Below are 24,760 nucleotides of genomic sequence, written 5' to 3' on the forward strand. Positions count from 1 at the left end.
ATTAAAATTTTGGTACCTCTTAAGCAATAAAATGTATATAGTTATGTGATGAATGTGAATTTTGGATTTTCGGATGCTATTTGATTAGTTTTGAAGTGAGTATTAGGACAATATGTAGGTTAATATTTTCAAACAATTATTTTCTATCTGAAATAGTAATTTTCAAGGGTTTTTCAAATATATCTAAACTAATATTCTTCTTGTATACTTTATAAGAAAAAAAAATTAGATATCACCTTATTGACCACTCGGACCCACCTGTATTCGTTCCGCACCAACTCTCTGTTAATGTCTTTTATCTCAATCATAAACATTTATCCTACAATGAATATTAGTATCTTCGATCCGATTCAAATACTCCAAACCTTATATAGTAGCGAATCAAACAAACCACTGATATAAATCACATAAAATAAGCAAATACAGGTAGAATAACAATCAATTGTTTTAATGGCTTTAATGATCTACATACTCTCTGGTGTTGAATAACATCAAACAAAACTCAAAACAACATTACATGTGCATTTTTGTGAGAACAGAGAGAGCGGAGGAATGTAACAATGAAGACCGAAGCGATCATAACATTTACAGCATAACACTTCACCAAAATAGGTATCGAAATATTATTGGCTGTCGGAAATTATTGGACATTTTTATAAATCTAAGTCTAAAAATTGTCATTTCCCAAAAAAAGGAAATAATCAAGTATATTTTTTGCCTAAATCGCCAAGTTTCTCTAGGCTCTAAACCCAAAATCCTTCAATTAGTATGAAATCTGCACGAAGATCTCAAAACATTATACCATATTTAATTTTTTAATATTATAATTTTGATATGAGAAAAAAAACGACCATTGGGAGGTAATTTAAAAAAAAAAAAACTTTCTTTTCCGTTTCCTTTCCATTATTTATAAGAGGAGATTTTAGGCCTCAAAATGCTCCAAAAATCTATCAAAAGACGACCGCTTTTACATATTTGGCTTTGCTTTTCGAAAATATAATATTTTTGGGTAAACGGATTGGATATAAAAGAGAATTGGTTTTAATACGAGGGCTGCTGCTTTCTGGCCTAGGCAACACTAAGTGTTGCCAGGTGCAATCTGACATTTCCATTGGAAAGTTTGACATTTTTTAGCATAACATCACTCAGAACGTTTTGTTATTTAATCGTGAATTGTTTTATTTACAGGGAATTAAAAAATTCATCTCGGCCAAAAAATGGAATTAACTCGTGAACATTTTCGTGCGATCATTTTTCACAACTTTCGACGTGGATTATCGCGACAAGAGTGTATCGATGAACCAAAATCTTTGTATGGCTATGAAGCACCATCCTATAGCACTGTGAAAAACTGGTACAACGAATTCAATCGTGGTCGACGCTCGCTCAAAGACGAATTCCGTGAAGGTCGTCCAAAAACAGCCGTTGTGCCAGAAAACATCGATGCCGTACGTGAACTGATAATGCAAGACCGTCATGTAATATACCTTCAGATAGAGGCATGCCTATGCATTTCTCCCACCAGCATACATTCGATATTGCATGAACACCTGGCCGTAAAAAAGGTTTGTTCTCGTTGGATCCCGCACAATTTGACAATCGCTCAAAAAAGTGCTTCGAAAATTGGTTTGAGCGCATGCAAAAGTGTATAAATCTTGATGGAGAATATTTTGAAAAACAATAAAACCATTTTCGTTGATAAATATTCCTATTTTCATTATTAGGCCAGAAATATATATAGCAGCCCTCGTAAGAAATATTTTTAAAATTCGGAAGGTACTTGGACACATTCGTACGCTAAGTTGAAAAAATATATGTAAATTTAAAACAAGAAAATAATGTATGTTTTCAAGTAATTCACATCTATTTCGATGGGAGAGATTTTTTTCATAGCTTTTGTTGTCTTCGACATCATTTAGACCAAGTTTAACTACTTAAATTATGCTCCAACTTATAAAACAATGCGCTATCTACATTACTCTTTGAAATTCGGGTAAGTGTCGGTATTTGTTAAGTGTTACGTTATAAACCGTTTTGTCCAAATATGTTACTAATAATTCGAGAGTGATGCTAAAGATATTTTAACAATAATAACTATAATTGAATGCCATTAATTTATGTAAGTGAAATGATTTGTAGACGTTTCACATCCTTTGAAATCTTTGTTTTCTATCTTTTTTAGACCATTTGCTTTTTGCTGCTTTATAAAACTTATCTCCAATTATCGTTCTATAATATTGGCGTAGTGCCGAAAAAGTGATCTGTACATGAATTATTACGGGCGAATTGTATAGCCATCTTATACTTGGCACAGAAATCTCTATCATAAGAGAACTAGTTATGCATATATGGCTTTCTACGGATCGACGAACAATTTAACAAATCAATAGTGTCCGAGCGATTCTCAATTTTTGACCGATGCCGATTAAACGCCCAGTTAGCAAAGTATCGACCGATTCCGAATCTTTCATAAACAAATTTATTTAATAAACAACTATAATATAATAACAAAAGTAAAAGTAAAAGCAGTTATTGCGCTTTCTCCAAGCACGTTGGGACGTCAGCCGTGTAGCTTTTTTCCTTTAACGACAAATGCGAGCTTTGAGGCCAATATTAGAAAATAGTAAATCTAGTAAAAGAAATCCGTTATTTTTCAATTAGATGGCTTTAGTAACTTGTATCTCTCGTTGCATAAGTGCAATCGGTATTTTTAAAGATGGAGCTCGAAGTATAGCTGTCACACGAGTTTACGCATAACTTCATCGACCATTGAATGTTCATCTGCGATTCGCTGCTGGATCGATACATTTCTTGAGTGGAGGGTTATTGTTGATGAAAAGTGATTCAGTAGCGAAAACGTATTTTGAGCTATGGCCAAACTTAATTCGAACCTGTAATGTCAACAATGGGACCGTCTGAATGAACCGATTCCCCAGAATCGATCAGCCAATAAGGAAAGAGTTGTGTTCCACCAGGATAACAAAAGCTTGTTTATTATTCTTTTGCATACACCTTATATTCCAGACCAGGCACCAAGTGATTATTACCTGCTCCTGTCTATGGCCAATGATATTGCTCAAGAGAAAGTTTTAAAAATTGACTGTCCTAGCAATAGCAATGTGGGTTTCTACAAAAGTGACATTATGAAATTATCTTCAAAATCTTAACAAGTTGTTGAACAAAACTGTGCATATTTGACATAAATCGGATCATCTATAATATAAAAATGAATCGCAAAAAGGTGTTGCTCAGCGCATAACTCGAGAACAGCTGAACCGATTACGCCAATTCCTTTTTTGCAATATTTCTTGAAGTACAAGAATGGTTCTTACTTGGCTTCTTCAAATCCACACTTTTATAATTTCCCATACAAACAATTTGTAATCTATGGATATTAAATTGAATTGCTTTTCGTTAGTTTAGCAAAAAGTCGAGAACGACCATATCTAGCTAGCTAATTTTAGTCTTGAAATCTTCGTGGAAGCCAAGGAAAGAATTAGAAAGTATGTAAATATGGAAAAATTACGAGGAAGATATTGTGTAATAAGAGAATTTTATTTGAATTGACAACAAAATTAAAAAAAGAAAACAATAAAATAATTTTATTTTGAAGGTTGTCATTGTTGCTTTGTTAAATTAAATAATCAATTGTATACGGTTGTGTCGATAGCCCAAAACAATTTGTAACAAAAAAGGAAAGTTCGGATGCAACCGAACATTTTATACTCCGCTATTTATTGTTGTAATTTTATTAAGATAACACACAATATGACCTATATATTCGGCATAAAGTCCAATAGAAAATCATCACATATAGTATATGAGGGCTGATGTAATTCCGAAAGCAATTTCACTAATTTTCAGCACCAAGATTAATGGGAATAGGGACAACTTGGCACCTGTTAATAGGCAAACAAACGGCACATTCGGACTTGAAATTACTCCAAAATTGCATATCAACGAAACACCAGTCTGCAAAATCGCAAAAAGTAGCGCTATGCGAAGATTTTCCAGATATTGAAGAAGTCGCTGGAGGAACTGCACAGGACTTACAAAACGGTTTTGGTAGACTCTTCCAATTATTCCTCATGCATGCCTAAAATCATCTAATTTGTTGCGACACATAAAGAATCGTCAATTAACAACTAACATACGAGTGTTTTTGCAACAATGTCAAATTGCGATTGTAGAAGCAGTTGGAAATGGTAGTGTCGCAGTTGACACCTCGATGGATTAATAACATTTCCAACAGATTTCTGTCACTTCATTGACTCGAAAGAGAAGCTTATTCATCGTGTTTTTCCTGACATGAAACCACAATATAATAACCATAAATGACTGATTGAATGACCTATATTGGTGGTAAAGAACAAAGATTTCGATGATTTTAATGCGACAATTTAGAATTTCGTTCCAGGAGATTTGACACATCTACAAACCAGGATGATGTAGTCAATTATCTCACAGACTATTTCAAATTGCCTGAACTATCCCCACACACTTGCAATTAAAAGTAATGTGAGTTCTCAACATGCTGCGTAACATAATTTAACCTCGACTTTGTAATGGAATAAGACGGGCTCTGATTAAGGTAATCGAACCCAAGATAGAGCCAACTATGAAATTTGCTCATTTGCTACATACTTCAATATACGATTAAAAAAATCAAAGTTTAACAAAATTTGTTAATTTACGGTTCATAAAAATCTACAATAATGTATATCAATCGTTTTCAAATTTACCAGCTATAACGTTTTCATCTTTATGCATAAGAATTTTTTCACAGTATTGGAAAAGTTACTTAGCCTCAAAAATGTGTGGCCGGGTCTACTAGGTCTTAATAAAACCTTCAATTTAATGCAAACATTTACTTATTATTATTGCTTTAGCCAAATATGAATCAAACTGTGTTTTATTAGGTGAACGAACAAATATGGCCGATGCCGATGCTAAAATTTGTGGCCAATACTGGCCGCTGCCAATGCCAAGTCCGATTAATCGGTCGGACTCTACAAATCAATGACATTATGATAAATAGAAAACATTATTCAACGTAGTGACTGACATTTCCGGTTTCAAATATACTTATCATTAGCAAACCTTACATTTTGTTCCTGTAAGAATAAGAAAGCACGTGGGGAAGATTCGTAAGAAGAAATAATCTTAGAAGAGAAACGGAAATAGATACGCCCACGTTCTATTTGTCAACTTTAAAACCGCTTGCTGTGGTTGTCAATATACCAACAAGTTTGAATTTAGCTAGTTGAAACTGCGGATGAACCGACTCACTGATATTTTCAATATTGACGAAGATATTTGAGACAGAGGAACCCGTTCATGACCTCTCCACTCCGAAGGTACATATATAATGCAGTATCAGCATTTTATCGCAGAAGAAGCGCTAGGCCTTGAAAGTACTATGTGAATAATGACTTAGCTATATTACGATTTTTCGAATCGCAAAACAAAGAAATCACTTTTGCGCCTATAAGGTTTTGATTAAAATCTGGAATAGTTTATATCAAAAACCAAACAGAAGATGGGAAGTACTACAGCATTGCAAGCACCGGCATATCATTAGAAAACTAAAACAAAATTATTTTACTCTTCACTAAGAAAGAAGTGTCAAAAAGCTGGATTATGTAAATTTGTAGATGAACTTTCGTATATTGTCGCAATTCTATTGTTTGAATTTTCTGTCAAAAAGTTATTGTTGATTGTCAACCTATTAAAGAAAAGGATTTGTTATAATTATAATTTTAGTATTAAAAATATTTTTTTAACACAAAAGCTCTATTAAAAGCCTCCGCCCATTAGCGACGGCAATTATAGTACAATGTATGTATGTGAGTACAATATGGAACTAAATATCTGAGTTTTATAAAGTTATCTTATCGAAACTGCTGAATTATATACTCTATCCATTAGAATCAGTATTATAAACGTTAAATGCTGCTGGTAAAAGTATTCGAACATTTTTTTAATGATGCAGAGCTGATGTTTTGAAAAAGCTGGTTTGCCTAACCCGGTATTTCTTAGATCTTTCTTGATTACCACAACTATGGCTTGGGTTCGATCAGTGAATACTGATAATTAGTTATTAGAGCAGCGAAGTCTTCGACTAAGGAGATTTTAACTGTCAATAAATGCTTGGCACGTTCAATATATATATATTTTTTTTTTTCATTTTAGAAATACGAGTTATCACTTACAATCAAAGTTTTTACATTCCCTTCATTTTAACTTCAGTCGTGTCCTAAATATCAATAAATCGCACACATATTTCAACGGTATTAGCCCAAGAATGCTGCCGCCTTCTTTTTTTAACTATAATACAGCTTCTTTTTGCTCATTAGATAATCTCGTGGTGAAATACTCATTTTCATATAATGATGTTTTTTGGGGGATGGCAAACAAAAATTGCCATCCCTAAACAACAAGCAAGCGAAAAAAAGAAAAGGTTAATTTCGTAAAAAAAAATAAAAATAATTACATTATAAGAATACAAAGGGTGTGTGCTATTTAAAAAAATGTGAAAAAAATCATTAAAAACCCAAAATCAACAGAAAGTTGTATAGAGGTGGTTAGCAATGATTTGGAACCAACGATAACGTCACCGGCAGAATTCGGTATACTCATACGCTTTATGTGAAATAAGTTTCTTTGCTAACAAACTTACTAGTCTTACTTGCATTATAATCTTACAAGTCTACCGACTATAAGGAAAGAAAGTGTGTCTTGACGAAGATGAAAGACAATTGCATCGCTTTTTAGTATAGTGGAACTTCTCTAACTCGAATCACCATAATGCACAAAAAACTTCGAGTTATAGAATTTTCATTAACAAACATACAATTTTTCAAAAAGGTGTTAAATATAGATTTATACACAGTTTACTTCGCTTTAAGTTTTATGTAGATCCTTTAAAATATGTATTTCGTAATTTTGTTCGTTGGAGTTTGCTATTGTTTGGCTCTTGATGTCTGTAACCCATGCTTTTGTTACATGATTTATGCAATCCATATGTGTAATATCTTATTTATTGTTCATCTCCATCCGATATAGAGAGACTCTTTTAAAATACTGCCTCGATAGTAAAATTTTAAAGTTCGATTTATGGAAGGAAATTTGTATGTAATTTGATTTCTAAACGCTATAGCCAATTCCAAAGTTCGAGTTATGGAGATCTTCGAGTTACGGAAGTTCCACTGTATATATATTAATATAATATACTTTTTATTTTTATTTTAGATTTTTAAGCGTCCAGTTCTCAAACTGCTCAGCTACAGAAAGAAACATTTCAACAGCTGAGGTTTAAAAATTTATAAAAACAAAAAATTAAAAATTTCTGAATATTACTTATTAAGAGAAGACAAAATAGTTTTTTTGATGCTAAATATTGAGTCAAATGGAGCAAATGTGCTGGAATGAGAATTAAAATCCTGACATATTCGGCGGAAGGGTTCGTTTAACTCAAAATTTGTTCGAGAAGATTTTAGAAGTAATGGTTTAAACTGCCTAGGTGAACGCAAAGGGACATTAAACTTAATATCAAAAGGAATGCACTACAAACTAAACCATTCAGAAGTTTTATTAGGAATATTATACCTAGCATTTCTCTGCGGCTAGTGAGTGTGGGAAGATTTATAAGTTTTAAACGACTAGTATACGGGGGAAGATTCAATCTTAAATCCCAATGTAAATGGCCTAAAGCAAAAAGTAAAAATTGTGCTATTGTTTGGACTCTAGCTTATCAGAACTGGATTGGTAACTAGGATTCCATGAGAATTAAAATTTAGTTTAGGGTCCTAAATCAACAAAGCTAAAAACTTGCTCTAAACTGAAGTTATTTATTACATAGGGAGAAGGATCAACAGTTCTACGGGAAAAGCACATCGTTTTAAATTTTTTAAGATTCAGTGGCTATCATTTTTGTGACACCAAGTAACTAAATTATTTAAATCCGATTGCAACTTATTTAAACAATCTATAGGTTCGTGGGCTATATATTTAACCGATTATGATAATTTTTGGAACAAATTTCCTTTTCAACTGGATGCAATTAAAATCACAAAGCAAGTCAAAAAACATATTTTCAAAAGCTTTCAAATGTATGATTAACTTAGAAATTCGAAATTATATTACCGTAGCTGGAATAGATTAGATGCTCTTATATGTATAGAAACATCTCAAAGTTTTCATAATACCTTTTATATGCAATCTTACAGAAGTTCATATGCTGTTTGAAAATATACAATACAGTATACTCTCGAAAAGTAAATCGATTGGTATTTTGGGTAATTTACTTTTTCGAATAATTTACTTTTCCAAATATATATAAAAATTATCTGTTATAATATTAAATGTATTTTTTAACTTAAAAAATTCATTCATTTATTAGCTTAAATAAAACATATGGATTTACAAGAAAAACATATTTACATTTACATACATACATATGTATTTACTATGAAGAGAAAAAATCTTGAATATTCTTTTGTTTTTTTTTTCTTTTGCAATATATTTTCTGACCATTTTTGTACAAGAATTCAAAAAGTCTGACACCTGATTTGCATCGTTTTCATTTTTAAACCAGTGGATCAAGTAGGAGAGTTTATTTACTAAAAAGACGCGATAAACAAGAGAGTAAGTGTTTTTGCAACATCGTAAAAAATGCTGCTAGCTTCGTTTCGAATTTTTTATCACACTCTCTGAAAAGTAAATTAAAAAATTTACTTTTTCGAGGTGCATGTGTAATCTTAAAGGTGATTAACTTTTCCGCGATTATTTACTTTCTGAGAATTTACTTTTCGAGAGTATACTGTATTTTGGAAATTTGCATGAAAGCTATACCATATGTGAAATGCGATGGGTGTGACTTTCAATTTTATTTCCTTTATACATATATATTCCTACTATAGCTTCTATGCTTAAGTGATTAAATTGCTTGTTAACATATTACAGGGAGTTATTAAAGCTATATTTTAGACACTAGAACAAGTTTTTGACTTTATGACAAAAATAGTCTTCAGAACCGAGACAAGATTTAGTGATGCAGAACATTTATTCTTGAGCTTCTTATTAAAAATGACTTGGAAACCCTTCATTCAGTAGGAACAGCATATTTTTCCCAATACGTTTCAAAATATAAAAATCATAATTTCTCCAACGGAACTAAGCACATTTTTACTATACTATACTATATTACTTTGAATACTAAGAAAGCTCCTAAGCTCTCAAGAAGCATTTAAATTAATATAATGAATCTTGTTTAATCATCCTTATTGTGCAAGGAACCATATAAGTGCCACTTTGTTATATTATGTATATTGAATAAAAACCTATCTTTCAGCAGTTTCATTTTGTAGATTATGGATTGGAATATTCGAAAAATACGCTTCGTTTTTTGAACAGAGAATTTCTAAATAATTTGTTTAATCTTTTCTTGGCAAAGTAGTGCAGATAAAATGATTTTAATATATATGAATATAATGTTAAGAGTAGGAGTATCAAGGAGAAAGTAAACAACAAATACTTAGTTGAAAAGGAATCTAAAAAAGATTAATTAATTGATGGTTAGACATTGAGATATTCTAAAAGGTTTGAGAAAATGTTTCTAATTACCCACAGACCGACTTATGAATATTCATTTAAAGATTTTTCACATAACAAAAGCACTGGAGGAATTTATAGCCTTTCAAAGTCAAGATGGCCTATAAAATCTGCCAGCCGGGTCTACATAGCCCGGTCTTATATCCGACAAGCACCGCAACTTCGGTTACGTTTCCAAAAATTGTATGATTAATGTTTTATGTCACTAATATATTAATAATAAATGTTATTCACGCACTCAACCCTAAAACATAAGACATTTTTCGAAACACTTCATTAAAATTAGAACAAATTGAGGTTAATTCGGCAAACAAGTTCTTTTTAAAATCTCGCTCAGTGAAGTGTCCACAATGTTAACAACACCTTAATAGAATTGATTCAAGCTGTCTTTATTTAGAAACTTTTTATAATAATTGCACACTTTGTTTCATCTTCGAAGTCCTCAGATGGTACATGTACATATATGTATATTGAGAACATATTAATCCACACTTAAAGTCCAACATAAGGTTAAGTTTTCACAGTATAATTTTCAAAACTACAACTGTTCCAAATTGCAAAAGTCAACTTTATAAACGTCAATGCGATTTTCGTAACACTTCACCACCAAAAAAACACATTATTTATCAAAAACATAACTGTTTTTTTCACTAAACTCAATTGAGTTCCTAACTAAATGGAATTCCAACACTCTGTAGTTACCACACTATGTTACACCGCGAGTCACGTGTTGGCTTAAAGAGTCTGGTCCTGCAACATAATGTTGGGTGCGTTGATGAATGAAACATTTGAACGACATTATGCTATGGAAGAAATACGATGTGACACTTAGCAGTGGCATTATAACGACCACAACAACAATAATAATAATAACAACAAAAACCGAAAAACACTTTTTATTAAAGCGGCCTAAAAATATGGAGCATTTTTAGTCCAAATATTTATAATGTAACTAAAGCATTAAAGACGCGAAAAATATGAGGACGCCGCATATGTGCGTCCTGAGCCGTAAATCGTGAGACGAGGCACATGTGAGCGTATGGGTGTGTGTGTTTATGAACATTTGGATGGCTGGATGGCTGGATGTATGGGTGTGTGTGTGTTCGCATGTGTGCTCATGCATGTGTGCGAAAAATTACGATACTCGCGCGTATAGAGGAGCACCACGATACGACGGAGCCATAATGTAAGCTTAAATAGAAAAGCATGAAAAAGAAGACGTGGAAAAAAGAGAAATAATAATAAAAATCGTCTGACGAACTTGAAATTGAGAGTAGTAGTAAAAATAAAACCGGAATAAAAGTAGGGAAAATACCGAACAAATAGAAATGGTGAGCAAAACAGCATACACAAGACATACTATAAAAATATATATATATGTATGAATATAGTATATCAAGCGAATATAGAGAGTAAATGTCAGTAGTCAGAGTTCTTAAGAAAGCGGAAAACAACCAAATAATATAAAAATGGAAAAGTCAGCGAAAGGGAAATTCTTGTTTTTTTTTCTTCTTTCTTATATATTTTATTCTTCCTACTACTTATGCCCTTAGCTTCAATAGAGCCAACAGCTTAGACGTGATGATATTTACGCATACTTAACGCGGACGCACTTGATCCTGGATTCTCGTAATACACACAATCGGCAGCGGTTTATTGTTTGTTTTTGATAATTTGTTTTGTTGAATTTTTCGTGTTAAATATGTTAAACAATTAGTTAGTTGTTTTTGTATTGAACACACGGTGTGCGAACGTACCAATGCTTACTGGAGCTTGATCAACACTAGACTTGGAACGCACTTTATGATGACCGTACGTCCGTCCGTGCAACGCATATGGCGTTGCGTACGTATTGGCTTGGAACACGTTGGATTTGGAGTAGTATGCGGTTTAAAAACACATTGTCTTAATCGGCGATCCATAGATTAGTTTGATTCATTTCAAATCAACGTTTCGGCAGCAACTATTATTTTGACGAGCAAGCGAGCTTGGATTGTTAATGTTTACATGTGTGTGTGATATAGTTCAAACGGATATTTGTGATGCTATATGTATATATAACCGATATATGAACCGATTTACGAAACTGTCATTGCCGACAATCGCACGATTTCCAGTCATTACGACCGACGACAACACAACACATCAACCAGCCTACCAGCGACCTGGCAAGCGTGCAACCAACGATAAACGACAACTGCGACGACGCCGATGATGAACAAATTACAAATAAAAGATGATGCCAGAAGACGATGACGATTAGCGCCCAGGCAGCCAGTAAGCCATCGAGCCAGCCAGCCAGCCAGCTAAGGAACGGCATGAAATAACGTTGCTGGCTGTTGTTGGTGATGGTGGCGTGGCGGTAGCAGCGGCGGCGGTGGCGGTGAAGTCTGAAGTAGTGGTGAGAGCGAAAAAATTGGAAAAAAATCCATACACATACACAAACATACAATCATACACTCATACAATCGTGCACTCACACACATACAGAGACAAGAAAGTAAAAGAAAAAATCGAAGTACATATAAACAGAACAAAACAGAAAAAATTGTGTGTGTACAGTGGGGAAAAATAAAGAATTATATCTGCAAAAGGTTTGCAGCCAAGAATCACTTCTTACGCGAAGTGTGCGGCGTGTAAAAAAACGGCAATCGTTATGTACTGTCATACAAACAAAAGCACATAAATATAAAGTGTAGATTGGTGTGTGTACGTGGGTTTGTGCAGGTTGTTCTTCATCGTATGCAAACCAGCGCAAATGAATGTGGGAAAGGGCAGCAACCAGCAGAGCACAGCACAGAACAGGTTCTGTTGGGCTAATTTCTTCTTTCTATACCAACATGTAATGTCTCCATATATTGACGTATAACCGCATTTGTTGAACGGGCAACTCAATTATTCTTCGGCCCTTAACGGTTATTATATATATAGCGAGGACCTATATGCAGGACAGCATAAGCGATATTGTAAGTTTTTTTCTATTTTTACATCAAAAATTTGATAATTTTAGTAACTAATTTGTAATTTTTTGTAAAAAAATAAAAAATTAAATAAGATATCAAGGTCCCCACAAGCGATTATATGTATATTGTTCTAAAGCGACTTTTTTTAGTATATATATATAACTGATACTCGAAATTCGAAAATAACCTACAAATTTTAAAATTTTAATTACTAATTTCTTGAAAAAAATAAGCTTTCATTCGCCAAGAAGGTCCCCACAAGTGATTAGGTATTATTTAAAAGCTTCCACAAACGATACTAAACATTTCTCAAAATAACCCAAAAATTTCAATTTCAAAAAAATCCGAAAATTTCAATTAGAAACGAACATAAGCTTTTATATTTGAGTTCAATAATGAGATTTCAACAAATTCCTCAAATGAGTAGGTTGATCACATCTAAGACATTCGAACATTTTCAACATAACCTAAAAATGCAAATTAGGATTTGAAAAATTTTAAGCTAAAGCTTGTACTTTAGAGTTCAGTACCATGTGTATTTAATATTTATACAAGCTTTTCAGCATAACCTAAAAACATGGAAAATAAAAAAATAGGAATGCAATATAAAAAGCTTTTCTTTGGAGCTTTTTGAACGATCTACTCGGATTATGTCATTTTTATTCATAACCTGAATGTTTCCCATAAAATATTAGATAATTTGTTGATTGAGACAGAAAGTGATGAAATAAATTTATTTAGTAGCTCGATATAAAGGGTTCCACAAGCGATATTGATATTTCTTTAACAATACCACAGCTGAAAGCACACAATTTTTTTAGATAACCAAAAAAACTGTATGAAAAATTCGAAATTAATGGATAAATATGTATTATAAGAAGCTTTATTATAAAGCTCAGTTTAAATACTGCATTAAAAAAAAACAAGCACCAAAATTATACGTGAAGAATATGTTCAAATCTGGACAAGAAACAAGCACAAATTTCAAATGAATGAGATCTTCCTAGGAGCTTAAGAGCTTTTTGACGGTACGAAAACTATTTCAAGCTTTACCAGTATCTAACGAAGGATCATATTTTTGGAAAAAAAGCTTGGGAATATACATTTTAGTTTGTTATGTTGGTTCTCTGAACATATCCTATAAATAAAGCTTCCAGGCAAGCTTTAAGCTGCTTAGGAACGACTGAAGAGCTTTTTTATTTAAAAAATAACCGGTATTCAACGAGGGATCACATTTTTTGAAAACAAGCTTATGGCATATACAATTTCAACTACAACCGAAACTACTAATAAAACCCACGATCTAAGATGTGAGTTTTATGCATATTACGTTTTTGACATACACTTAACACCGTTAAGTCTCCAGATCAAGTGGTTTTCAATAAATTTTCAAGAATCTGCTGTCTTGGAAGATGGACCGACTTTCTTAATACACAATTGGAAAAAAGCTTTCGGACAACTTGAAGTATGTACAAGTATATGAAAAACTCGGACTACGCAAGACGAAGGAGAAACATGGCATACAAAAAAATCAAAAAACAAAAGAAATGTAAAGAACCGAAATGAAACTTCATCTTTAAAAACAAAAAACGGCAACAGCAGCTAAATGAGAAAACTGACACACAAAAAAATTGGTATACATTGGCGATTCATTTAAACACCCAATAGGCCATGAGCCTGCAACTAGTCAGCAAGCAACCCGTATATCCTCAAACCATACCACAGCAGCAAGCAACACAAGCAGCGCCCAGTGGAAAGAAGTGCGGCTCGAAAAAAAACACGGCTCATATACTCGTCGACGTCCGTCGCTCATTTAATACATAAAAAAGTTTTTCGTAAAAAAATGAGTATAAAGAAAAAGGCAAGTTAACGAAACATGGGCGAAATCTACGACGCTTGGCGGTGAGAGTGAAGAGACGCGAGAGAAGATATGGCAAAAAAATTGAAACAAAAACACACACAAATGACACAAGTTGTCGCTACACCGACCGGGCTCTGGCTCTAGCTCTGATCGCTGGCGATGGCGCTGGTCGCTCGCTCGCTGCTGCCATCTTGCTTTCATTTACACAGGTCTGCCAATGTGTCTGACCAGCGCTTCGTATCGGAAGTGGAAGGATGATGATGATAGTACAGTGGAGCGAATCAATGCTGCTTTACAATAAAAAAAATGCAAAAGAAAAAATTAAAAAAAAGTGTTTACATATGTACATATACATATATGTACATATAGTGGTGTGTATATACACCTGTATATAAAGCATATGTAAGTAATTAATGCAAACTAATAGCGTTGATGACACAATACACACACATACAGTTGCAAGCTGTTGTATGTACGTGCGTATATATGAATATATAATGTATAATGGCTGTAATTAATCAAAGACGAACGCTTCATTTGCATTGAACGAAACATTTTTTTGTTTTTTTTTTTTGAAGATTTTCGCCACAAATTCATTATGACTTCAGCAAATTACATAAGTTTCCAATTCAAAAATATGTACAATTAAATTTCACTGACTCAAGGTCTTCATGCAAGCAGCGCCCAAGTTAAATATATACTATATATAAATATATAGTTGTTGTTGTGTGTATGTGTGTGGGCATTTACAGTTAATCGGTGAGGGTGGAAAACTAACTGAAATCGTGAACCTGGACATAATACTCATACAAGGGACTACAACAACAAAAACAATATAGCAATAACACAACTACACCCACACATATGTAACTACATATATACACATACTCACATCTACTATATAGTTAGTATTATATGATACTTGCAAAACATTAAACGCGTTCACCAATTGTTTTTTACAGCAATTTTTTTAACACTGTCTTGTAGTTGTTGCTGTTGGCATTTTTTTTTTCATTTCTCGCATTTAATTTACTTTTTTTGTTCAATAGAGTTTTTCTTTCTCCAACCGCGTTGTACACCTCCAGCCACCCACACCCCCTTCACTATACATTATTTCTTGGACATACGACACAAACGGAACTATATTTTCATTTCACTCAGACATAAAGAGACCCAGACCTCACCAACACCACCCCTTTCCTTGCCCCCAATCATTGCTATTCTGAGTTAAGATTAAAAAACAACGGGCAATGAGAAAGGAAAAAAGAAAAAAAAAACAAAAACAACCAAACAACGACTTTTTTAAAAAATTCTGCACAGAAAATAAAAATTGAGAAGGCAAAGGCAGCAACAACAACAGCAAGCAAAAGCAAGGCAAGCGCCAATGTGAGCATGCACAAACCGTAGAGAAAAATTGTAATAAGGGCAAAGAAATGTATGAGCGCGCCAGCCAGCGAACGGTCGGTCGGGAGGTGGGCTGGTGCGAGGGAGGTGTGAGGTTGAGGCAGCCACCCTCAGTGGTTGCATAAAATGAAAGCAAAGTCATAAGAAACCGAAATGAACAAGCGAGCAAGAAGAATGGTGGTTAATGGGGAAACCGACGAAGGAAGCCGTACAAGAGAAAAAATTGAAAAAATGCCAACTACAGTATAACAACAATAATCATGACAATAGCAGTGATATACCGACACACGTACATACATATGCACAAAAGTAGTTGCCAAAGAACTCGGCTTACATACATTCTTATACATGCACATACATACATACGAACAAATATACAAACATCAATGTATGAATGAGCCTTTGTGTATATGTGCAAGGTATTTGCATACATATTCATTCATTTACACACATACACACACACGTGCAAGCACACATTGAAATCTCAACGAAAAAAAGCGCTTTTGACGCACCAACACAGACGAAAGTATCAAAGTTGCTAGGGGTTTCCGCCAAGAATGAGACAAGTTTGAGGTACAGTGGGGCAAATTTGGCAAATATGTTCATAGAATTTAATAAAAATCCCATAAAAGTATCGATTTATCGAGTGGCACTGAGATAAATATTAATTTTTGCGGTTAAAATATATAGAAAAACATATAAATTGAAAAAAAAAAATAATAAAATAAAATAAATAAAAAAAAAATTAAGTAAAACAATACCTTCTAAAGATTAAACAAAATTTAATACTAAATAAATTCAAACTTAAAATTTAATTAAATAATTATTTGAACTAAAAAAAATATTTTCTAGTAAAAAAATGTGCTTTTATTTTATTAATGTATTGTTTTTTTGCAAAATATTTTTAATAAAAATAAAGTAATTAAAAAAAAAATAATCCCCGTTGTTTTTTATATTTTTTACTAACAATATATATTATTAAAAATGGGCAGTTTTACTTGAATATTAATTGTATATAAATCATAATTTTAAAGAAAGAAGCTATGCTTTCTGTTAAGATAATAGAAAATAAATACAAAAGAATATTGGAAAAAATATTATGGTTTTAAAGAAAATAGAATAAAAATTTTTGTAAAACATTATTTCTCAATACCACACATATATATATTAATATTAAAAAAATCTTGAAATACATTTTATTGTAATGAAAATCGAAAATGTTTTTCAAAAATCTTTTTTTAATACAAAAAATAAACTAATACAAAAATTTCCAAAAAATTTAAAAATAATAAAAATTCAATTTGAAAATGATAATTGATCCAGTACGACTCAATAAAATTCAATACTTACATATACATATGTATATGAATGCATTTACACCAATTAAAGTTATTTATATTTTTTTTTAATTCTAAATTATCTTTTATATTCCTCTTTCTTAACCCGAAAAGTCCTACTATGACCGATAATTATTTTATAATTTTATCGATAAATACAAAATGTTATGTTTATATAACTTTTATGGTTTCTAGACGTACAACTGATGCAAGTGATTTGTTACCTTATTTGTTTGAATCCCACATAATAGCATTAGGGCCGTTCATTTGAAGGCGAAAAAGTGCATTCTTGCAATCTGAGGGCTCTGACTACATTTTTACTTAAAAATAACAATTTTATTACTTTTAAATCAAATTGTGACTCAGATAATTTCACTTAGTTCTGGTTAAACATTTAGAAAAAAATTACTAATCCATAACAGATTTTGAGGGTTAGTTTTAATACTCAAAATATTAAATAAGTAATAAAATCAAAAATAAATACAAAAATTATAGCAAACCACAGATAAAAAATACTTTAGTATACTTTTAGGCGATATTGAGAATTGTCAAGGCCCGGTTGTTCGGAGTCTCCAAATATATAATTTGAGATTATCAATCCTTTATCAAATTAATCCAAATCCGTTTCGATACCGTAGATCCGTGGGAATGTGAAACTAGATTGGAATATTCGTAACGATTGAAAATCAAATATTATTTTCGAAGTAATCAATAAACATTTGATAATTAATCAAATCGAAGGAACAAACTTTAAACAGGATTCATATGAATTTATAAATATTAAATTATAAAATTGTAATTATGCTAAAATACTTTTTTAATAGTTAAAAATAAATACTTTTTTCCTTCACTGAAAAAAAAAAATCAATTAAAAACATTTGATTAGAGAAAAAATCAACAAAAACCAAAAACCCAAAAAAATCTACGCTTTCTCTCTTTGAGTTATTAATTTATGTCAGCGCGCAAGGATACATTTTCCACACACATATTGAAGCTACAGTCCACAGTTAGCAGTTAGCAATTCTGCTCGAATCAGCTCTTCCTGCTTGTCTCGCTCAAAAAAATTCACGAACACATCCACACACATACATACATATTGTTGCAATAACAAACGTCATTGCGGTCGGTCAACTGGGGTATCCCGTACGTTTGGTTGAAGAAAAGAAAGGTTGTACAAAGAAAAAATTGCACTGCAGAAAAAATAGAGAATAAAAATAAAAATGGGAAAAGCAACAAAAACAAAAACACTCCTAGAGAGAATAAAAATTAGCAGAAAAAAATTGTATAAATACATACAAAAACACTAATACTGAGGCAAAGTGAAAAGCACACGACAGGACTTGAGCAGAAGCTTTAAAAAAAAAAAAACAAAAACACACACACTGTTTGTATATGTATGTAGCGATATCTGCACATGAGTGTAGAACAAACCTTCTGCTGGCACATATACTGAAATGTCGTATGCGGCGCTACGTGTGTGTGTATGTGTTCGGCTACTTCTGCTGAGGAAGAGAAAGAAGATGATGATTCGACTAGAGACGCGCGAGAGTCACCCTTAAGAAGGGTCAAAGTGGGGGGCTGGCTAGCAGGCAGGCGGGCAACAACATTGGGGCAGGCAATCGAAAGGAGAAAAAATTTTTGCAATATAAAAATGGAACAGCGAATAAATGAAACAAACCGAAACGATGACTGGAACGGAAAAGGTAGAAGGAGATAGAAAGTGCGAGCGTCGGCAAAGACGACTAGCGTCTGACTATTGGAGCATGGTTAAAATTCCGCGACACCATTGCCACACCATTGGAAATACAACAGTGCGCCCAACAACTTGGATCGGCGCGTACCATTCGATTGTTTGTGCGAGTATGCATGCAGCAGCAGCAGTAGTATGCCGGTCGGTCTATAACCGTCTGCCATCGAAGGTTCGTCGTCTGTTCGCAGTCATCATACAGTGAAGTGAAATATAAGCAAGTTAAATAAAAACGCAGATGCAGAAACGAACCAACTCTTCAAAAAGTCTGTATCCCATTACATACAAATATATTTACACGTACATACATACCAACTACATAAGGCATTTTCGTACATATGTATGTATTGTTGTTTGTGTACAATTGTGGCGATGCTGGAAGTAAGACTTACTACCACCACACCTTATCAAATGGTCAAAGGAGTAAATACTAAATATTCAAATTTATGCACATACACAACTACATGGACATACATACAAACGCACCGAAAAAAATGTAAATACCTATAGGCTTGTGTGTGTACAAGATATGGCAAACGCTTTTCTTGACCATTGCAAGAATCGGAGAAAAATAATAATCCTTTCCTTGAAGGCGACAAGCACTATAACTATGTTCGTTTTTTTCTTTCAAGTAAGCTTTTGACAATGCATTTATAATATCGAGCGTGTAAATAACTTTTGTTTTACGAAATTAATGTTCTCGCTGTTGAGTAAAATCGAAGTAAATTTTCAGACAAAAAGATGCACTTTGAGGGCTTCATGAGCTAAATAATGAAAAAAAAGTAATTAATTTTTAATTGATGTATGTATGTATGTATGTTGTATATGTGCATATTCTCTCTAAAAAATAAAATACAGTTTCAAAATTTGTATTAATTAAATTTTTTATTACAGCGTATGGGAGTATTTTTTTATTAGAAACATGAATATTAACAAGATTTAAGATTCAAGAAGGCACATCAGGGTTACATTTCTTATCAAAAAAGCTTCTCAGAACGATATAATGACTGTTTAGAAGATATATCAACTAGAAAGTATTTCTTTTGAATTGAATTGTCCAAAACATATAAAAATCGAGTCCACATATACGAAAGAATCTGCAGAGAATTTAGCTTCGAATGTCTTGAATGTCTCTTAACGAGCAATAAAAACATAAATGCGAAATGTCTTAAAGCATTATATGTTAATACTTGATGTAAAATCAGATTTTAATTATAAATAGATTCTATTTTGAAATTTATCTCAAGTTCTAATTCTGTAAAAGAAGTCTGCAGATCTGAGAGAGTTCAAATGGTTCCTCATTATATATTATTTTTATCGTAGATATTTTAGAAGAAAGGGATTTTGACAATAAAAAATTTAAAGTCTAAAATATTATTCCGCAATCGATCCTCTATAAGTCTGTATACATTTAGTCCATCGTTTTTTTTTTTCAATTAATTTGATCTGTTTACAAGTATGTATATTGATTCATTTTACCTCCCTCATGCCCTTTGGATCAAATATACAAACACTGAGTGCATTTGTTTTAGTGAAAAGTGTAAAATGTTTTGATGTTTTCCGTTTAGGAACACTTTGTCGGATGAGCCCGCTTGTTTAATTAGATCAGATCTATGTTCTAACGACAGCGATATGAAATGATGCAAAATTTCTTTCAAATTACTGCAGCACATATACACGAATAACCAAACGGCTCTCCTGGCTTTGTCTTCGCCGATGACTAATTGCAGCAGAGTCCTAAACTGCAAGAATGCACTGTGCTCATTAGAAAACAAGCTCCTCATAGACTTGATCATTTTCGGCAACGAAAAAGCAAAAGTGTTGGCAAAGGCAGGAGCTTTTCTAAACGAATCCAATTTCAACAATTAGCAAATAATAGATGGAAAAATACAACAAAATGCAAAATAACTAAACAGATATGGCCAAAATATGAAAAAAATATTATAACAAGAAAAGAACTAACGACTTATTAAATAAGTCTAGGAAAAGTATCTTCACACTAACTGCCATACCATAACAGCGCACGGGCAATTTGGATTAACATATGACAAGACTGCGTATATAACTAAACCACCACCAAAAGCAGACGTAGAGCTCGAGTTGCCACGTGAAACCAGAGTCACCCTTGCGCAACTTCGATCTGGAAATTGTAGCAGGTTAAACTCCTACTTATCCAGACTGAACCCCGACATACAAAATACATGTCCTGCATGCAATGAGTCCCCGCAGACACTAACCACCTTTTTGCATGCCCAACGAACCCCACTCATCTAACACCCCTTTCCCTTTGATTCAACCTTGCCGAAACAGCACGTTTCCTGGGCCTCTCGTTATATGATCTCGACGACAACTAGATTTATGCTTTATTTTCAGGCAGGGATAGATAACAGCTACAACAACAACGAGACTGCGAATTAGCAGGGAATAAGGAAACAATTTTCCACTTCCTCTGTGAATGCCCAGCCCTATCGCAGAACCGACACAGAACACTGGAAATCCATCAAGCATCAAACCTTCAATGGAAATGAAAACCATAACGGACATTAGCAGCTCCATCGAAACCACAAAATGGTTTAAACGAGATTATGAAACGTGATAGCAATAATAAAAAGGTCATCGAGTAATGCATCAAAATGACACAGCTAGTGTTAATTGAGCCCGAAATATAACAGGGCTGCACTCCTACCTACCTATCTACTACAGTACATCGCCGAAGCTCCCTCTAAAATAAGCAAACAATCGAGAGGTAGAGTTCGACACTTCTGGAAAACCACTTCTTATGGTATGCCCTACAATAACAGATGACGAGAGTGCGAATTATCAGGCAATAAGGAAACAATATATTTAAATATATTCAATTCAATTAATCAAAATATCTTTTTTATATTTTATCTAAATATGAAATATGTCACTAAATTCAATCTACAGTAAAAATGCATTGCAGATCGGATTGTAGAGCTTGCCTCATTCGAGTCTTGTAACAACAACAACATTAAATAAGTAAAGAAAATATTGGTTTTAGGTTTCGGGAGCTAGAACATATTCCAAACGTGGATCGACGTTATACATTTCGGTTAAAGTTTCAGTTACACATATCAAATATTAAAATAAGCATATATATTTAAATTTCTTATCAATTTTAGTTCAAATAAAATATGTTTTATTACAAACAAATCTCACATATTCAATTCATGAGAAAATTAAGCAATTATGATGAAATGATGCTCGAATTCATACCCAAATGTATGTATGTAAATATGTATAGTAATTATTTTCTTAAAAAAATAGTTTTTTTGATTTTTATTATTACCGAACCGCCAGCGGAGGAAAGTAATAGGACAGCTAGACACAAGTCTGTGAAGTCTGAGCACTAGTGCGACAGGAAATCAGTCTGCACATCCAAGGAAGGTAAAGGAAGCTTTCTATGCTTTTTTGTTTTCTAAATGTTTCGTGGGACCAGGACATTTCTTTCCAGAAGTTATAGTATCACATGACTTCAATAGTCTAAATCTCTAGATTTCCGTATTTGGGAACCGCTAGAATAATCTAGCATAAACTATAATTTTTATGAGATTTTTATCTCATGTATTGCGTTAAGAAATACTAGCTTCCTTATGGAGCAAATTTCGTACGCCTTTTGAGATACTTCACTTATTCGAAGAGGTTATGTACAAAATCTACGAATGTACATTCGTACAAGTATACGAGAGAACTAGGTATTGACGATGCTTATGCGATATATAGTAAAATTTTATGAAGAAGTTAATAATGGCATCCTACCACTTTAAATGTAATTTGAACAGAACATTAAATTTGCATAACCCACTGGATTCACACATTATTGTAGAACTTCCATAAATATTTAAACCAAAATCTGTATTGATACTTGGTTGATTTACACACTTTATGGTTGTTGTTGTAAACAGCTAGCTACTGTTATATTTTATATGCTGTTGCTACAACAATTGCTCATTTTCGAAATTCGTCTTGCTTTTATCGAATTTTATCAGTAGCACCACATTATCAGCGGCAAAGATAAATTTCCTCTCGCCAATATTAATTGACAAAATTCATTGCTATATGGTATTATATAAAACGAAAATTGCGAGATCATGCGTCTAACCAAATATGAGCCAATGGAGTTTTTTAACATATCTAACCTCAAAAGTTGTTGGAATTGATTTAATTAAATTAAAAGTGAGTTTTCAATTAGAGTTGTTTAATTAGATGCTTATATACAAATAATAATAATTGCAGATATAAATTTACCTTAATAAACGAGCTGTTCATTTTATTTCAACTCCTATATACATATAAAAACTTTGATACTTTAATTATATTTTTTATTAACTTACAACTTTAGATCTCCAATACACTTTACTTCTTTTGCTGCCTTACAGAAAAGAATTAACATCCGTAATTTAATCAAGCCCGTTAAACTAACTAAAACGGTTCAATTCCTAAACCGGAGTCTGATTGGTGAGCTCGGAATTCATAGCAGTCCAAACCAATGTTACCGATTAAAGAGCTCAACAAGTTATTTACTAATAAGAATAATAATGGGTCTAATCAGATATTATTGGTTTCCAACCAGTGTTGCATTTGAGGCAGACAATAATATTTATTTATGTGATCTGGAAGCACTAATAAAATACTCAACGCTATTTGAAATAACGAAAAATATCCACTACATTTGAGACAATATTATGATAATGATTTTTTTATATTATTATCTCTTTTTTTGTTTCAGGAATGCATTTGGGTGTAAAGTACTATAATCTAGCAGTCGAGTTTTTTATTTTTTATGAGTATAATGAGGTTCTGTTGTAAATGAAACCTTAGTAGCATGCTAATACTTAATTAATAATATTAAAAAATATATACAAATTTAAAATCCACCAACTGGTATGCATATACTTTTTAAAAGATTCACCAAAGAGCTTGTCAAGTATGCTGGTGCAAGTTCTATGTAATGAAAGCTCTCAAGGGTTGGCTTAAAGTTCTGTAAGCTTTAGAGCAAGTGTTATACAAACATTGCACTCAAGTTTTAGAACACAATTTCTTACCTAAAATGTGTATAAAAGAATAAAATTACCAAAAAAAAAAGCCAACTTTAAAGTTTCTTTCATAATTTACCAGTAATAAGCTACACGTGTTCATAAAAGCTTCAACGGTTTGCGTCTTAGATAAATTCGAATTCGATAGGTATACTCAGTAATACTTATAGCACAAAAGTACGTACAATTGTAACCGACTGACTAGCATAAGGGTGGACTGAGTCCAATTAAATACACTGTGAAAAATATTTGCACTACAAATTTGAACATTTCATTGCGTTACGCAGAGAGTTTATGCATTCCGGCTGCATTCTGTTAAACACCTGTTACTATTGCCCTTTTAGTTCATCTTTACACCACTAAAATGCTTTTTTCGAAGTTCACTTATTTATATTTACTAATTCGTAATTTACTTGGTTTTTGTTTTCTATTAAAAATTTTTACTATAAATAACGCTTACCTGTAATTCAGATTCGGTAACATCAATTTCTCCGCGATAAACGAAATCAATAATGGTCTTCAAGTCTGTGAATATAATATCGCCCGGAAGTATGATAGTGGGATGTTTGCAGGGATTTTCCAAAAGTAGTTTTTGAAAATATGATGAGCAGGCGGATAAAACAACCTAGTTAAATTAAAAAATGTACGATTAGAGACAGTTTAACCATATAAATATAATTTATAATTGCATTTCCAATCTTTATAGCTAAGAGTGTACTTAAAAAATATAAACTTCCTTATAATAATGTTTTAATTTAATTTTTAATTTTAATGACTTT

The 24,760-nt window shown here is 32.6% G+C and overlaps 1 protein-coding gene across 1 annotated transcript in view; it reads right to left on the reverse strand.

Annotated features, from left to right (window-relative positions):
- Positions 1 to 24,760, reverse strand: part of LOC105214487 (transcription factor GAGA) — a 47,863-nt gene that overhangs the window by 20,950 nt on the left and 2,153 nt on the right. The window contains exon 3 of the mRNA XM_011187936.3: positions 24,442 to 24,606. Coding sequence (XP_011186238.1) covers positions 24,442 to 24,606 — 165 coding nt within the window. The remainder of the gene's footprint in view (positions 1 to 24,441; positions 24,607 to 24,760) is intronic.

Source organism: Zeugodacus cucurbitae, chromosome 6 (assembly GCF_028554725.1).
Source record: "Zeugodacus cucurbitae isolate PBARC_wt_2022May chromosome 6, idZeuCucr1.2, whole genome shotgun sequence".
Taxonomy (NCBI): Eukaryota; Metazoa; Arthropoda; class Insecta; order Diptera; family Tephritidae; genus Zeugodacus; species Zeugodacus cucurbitae.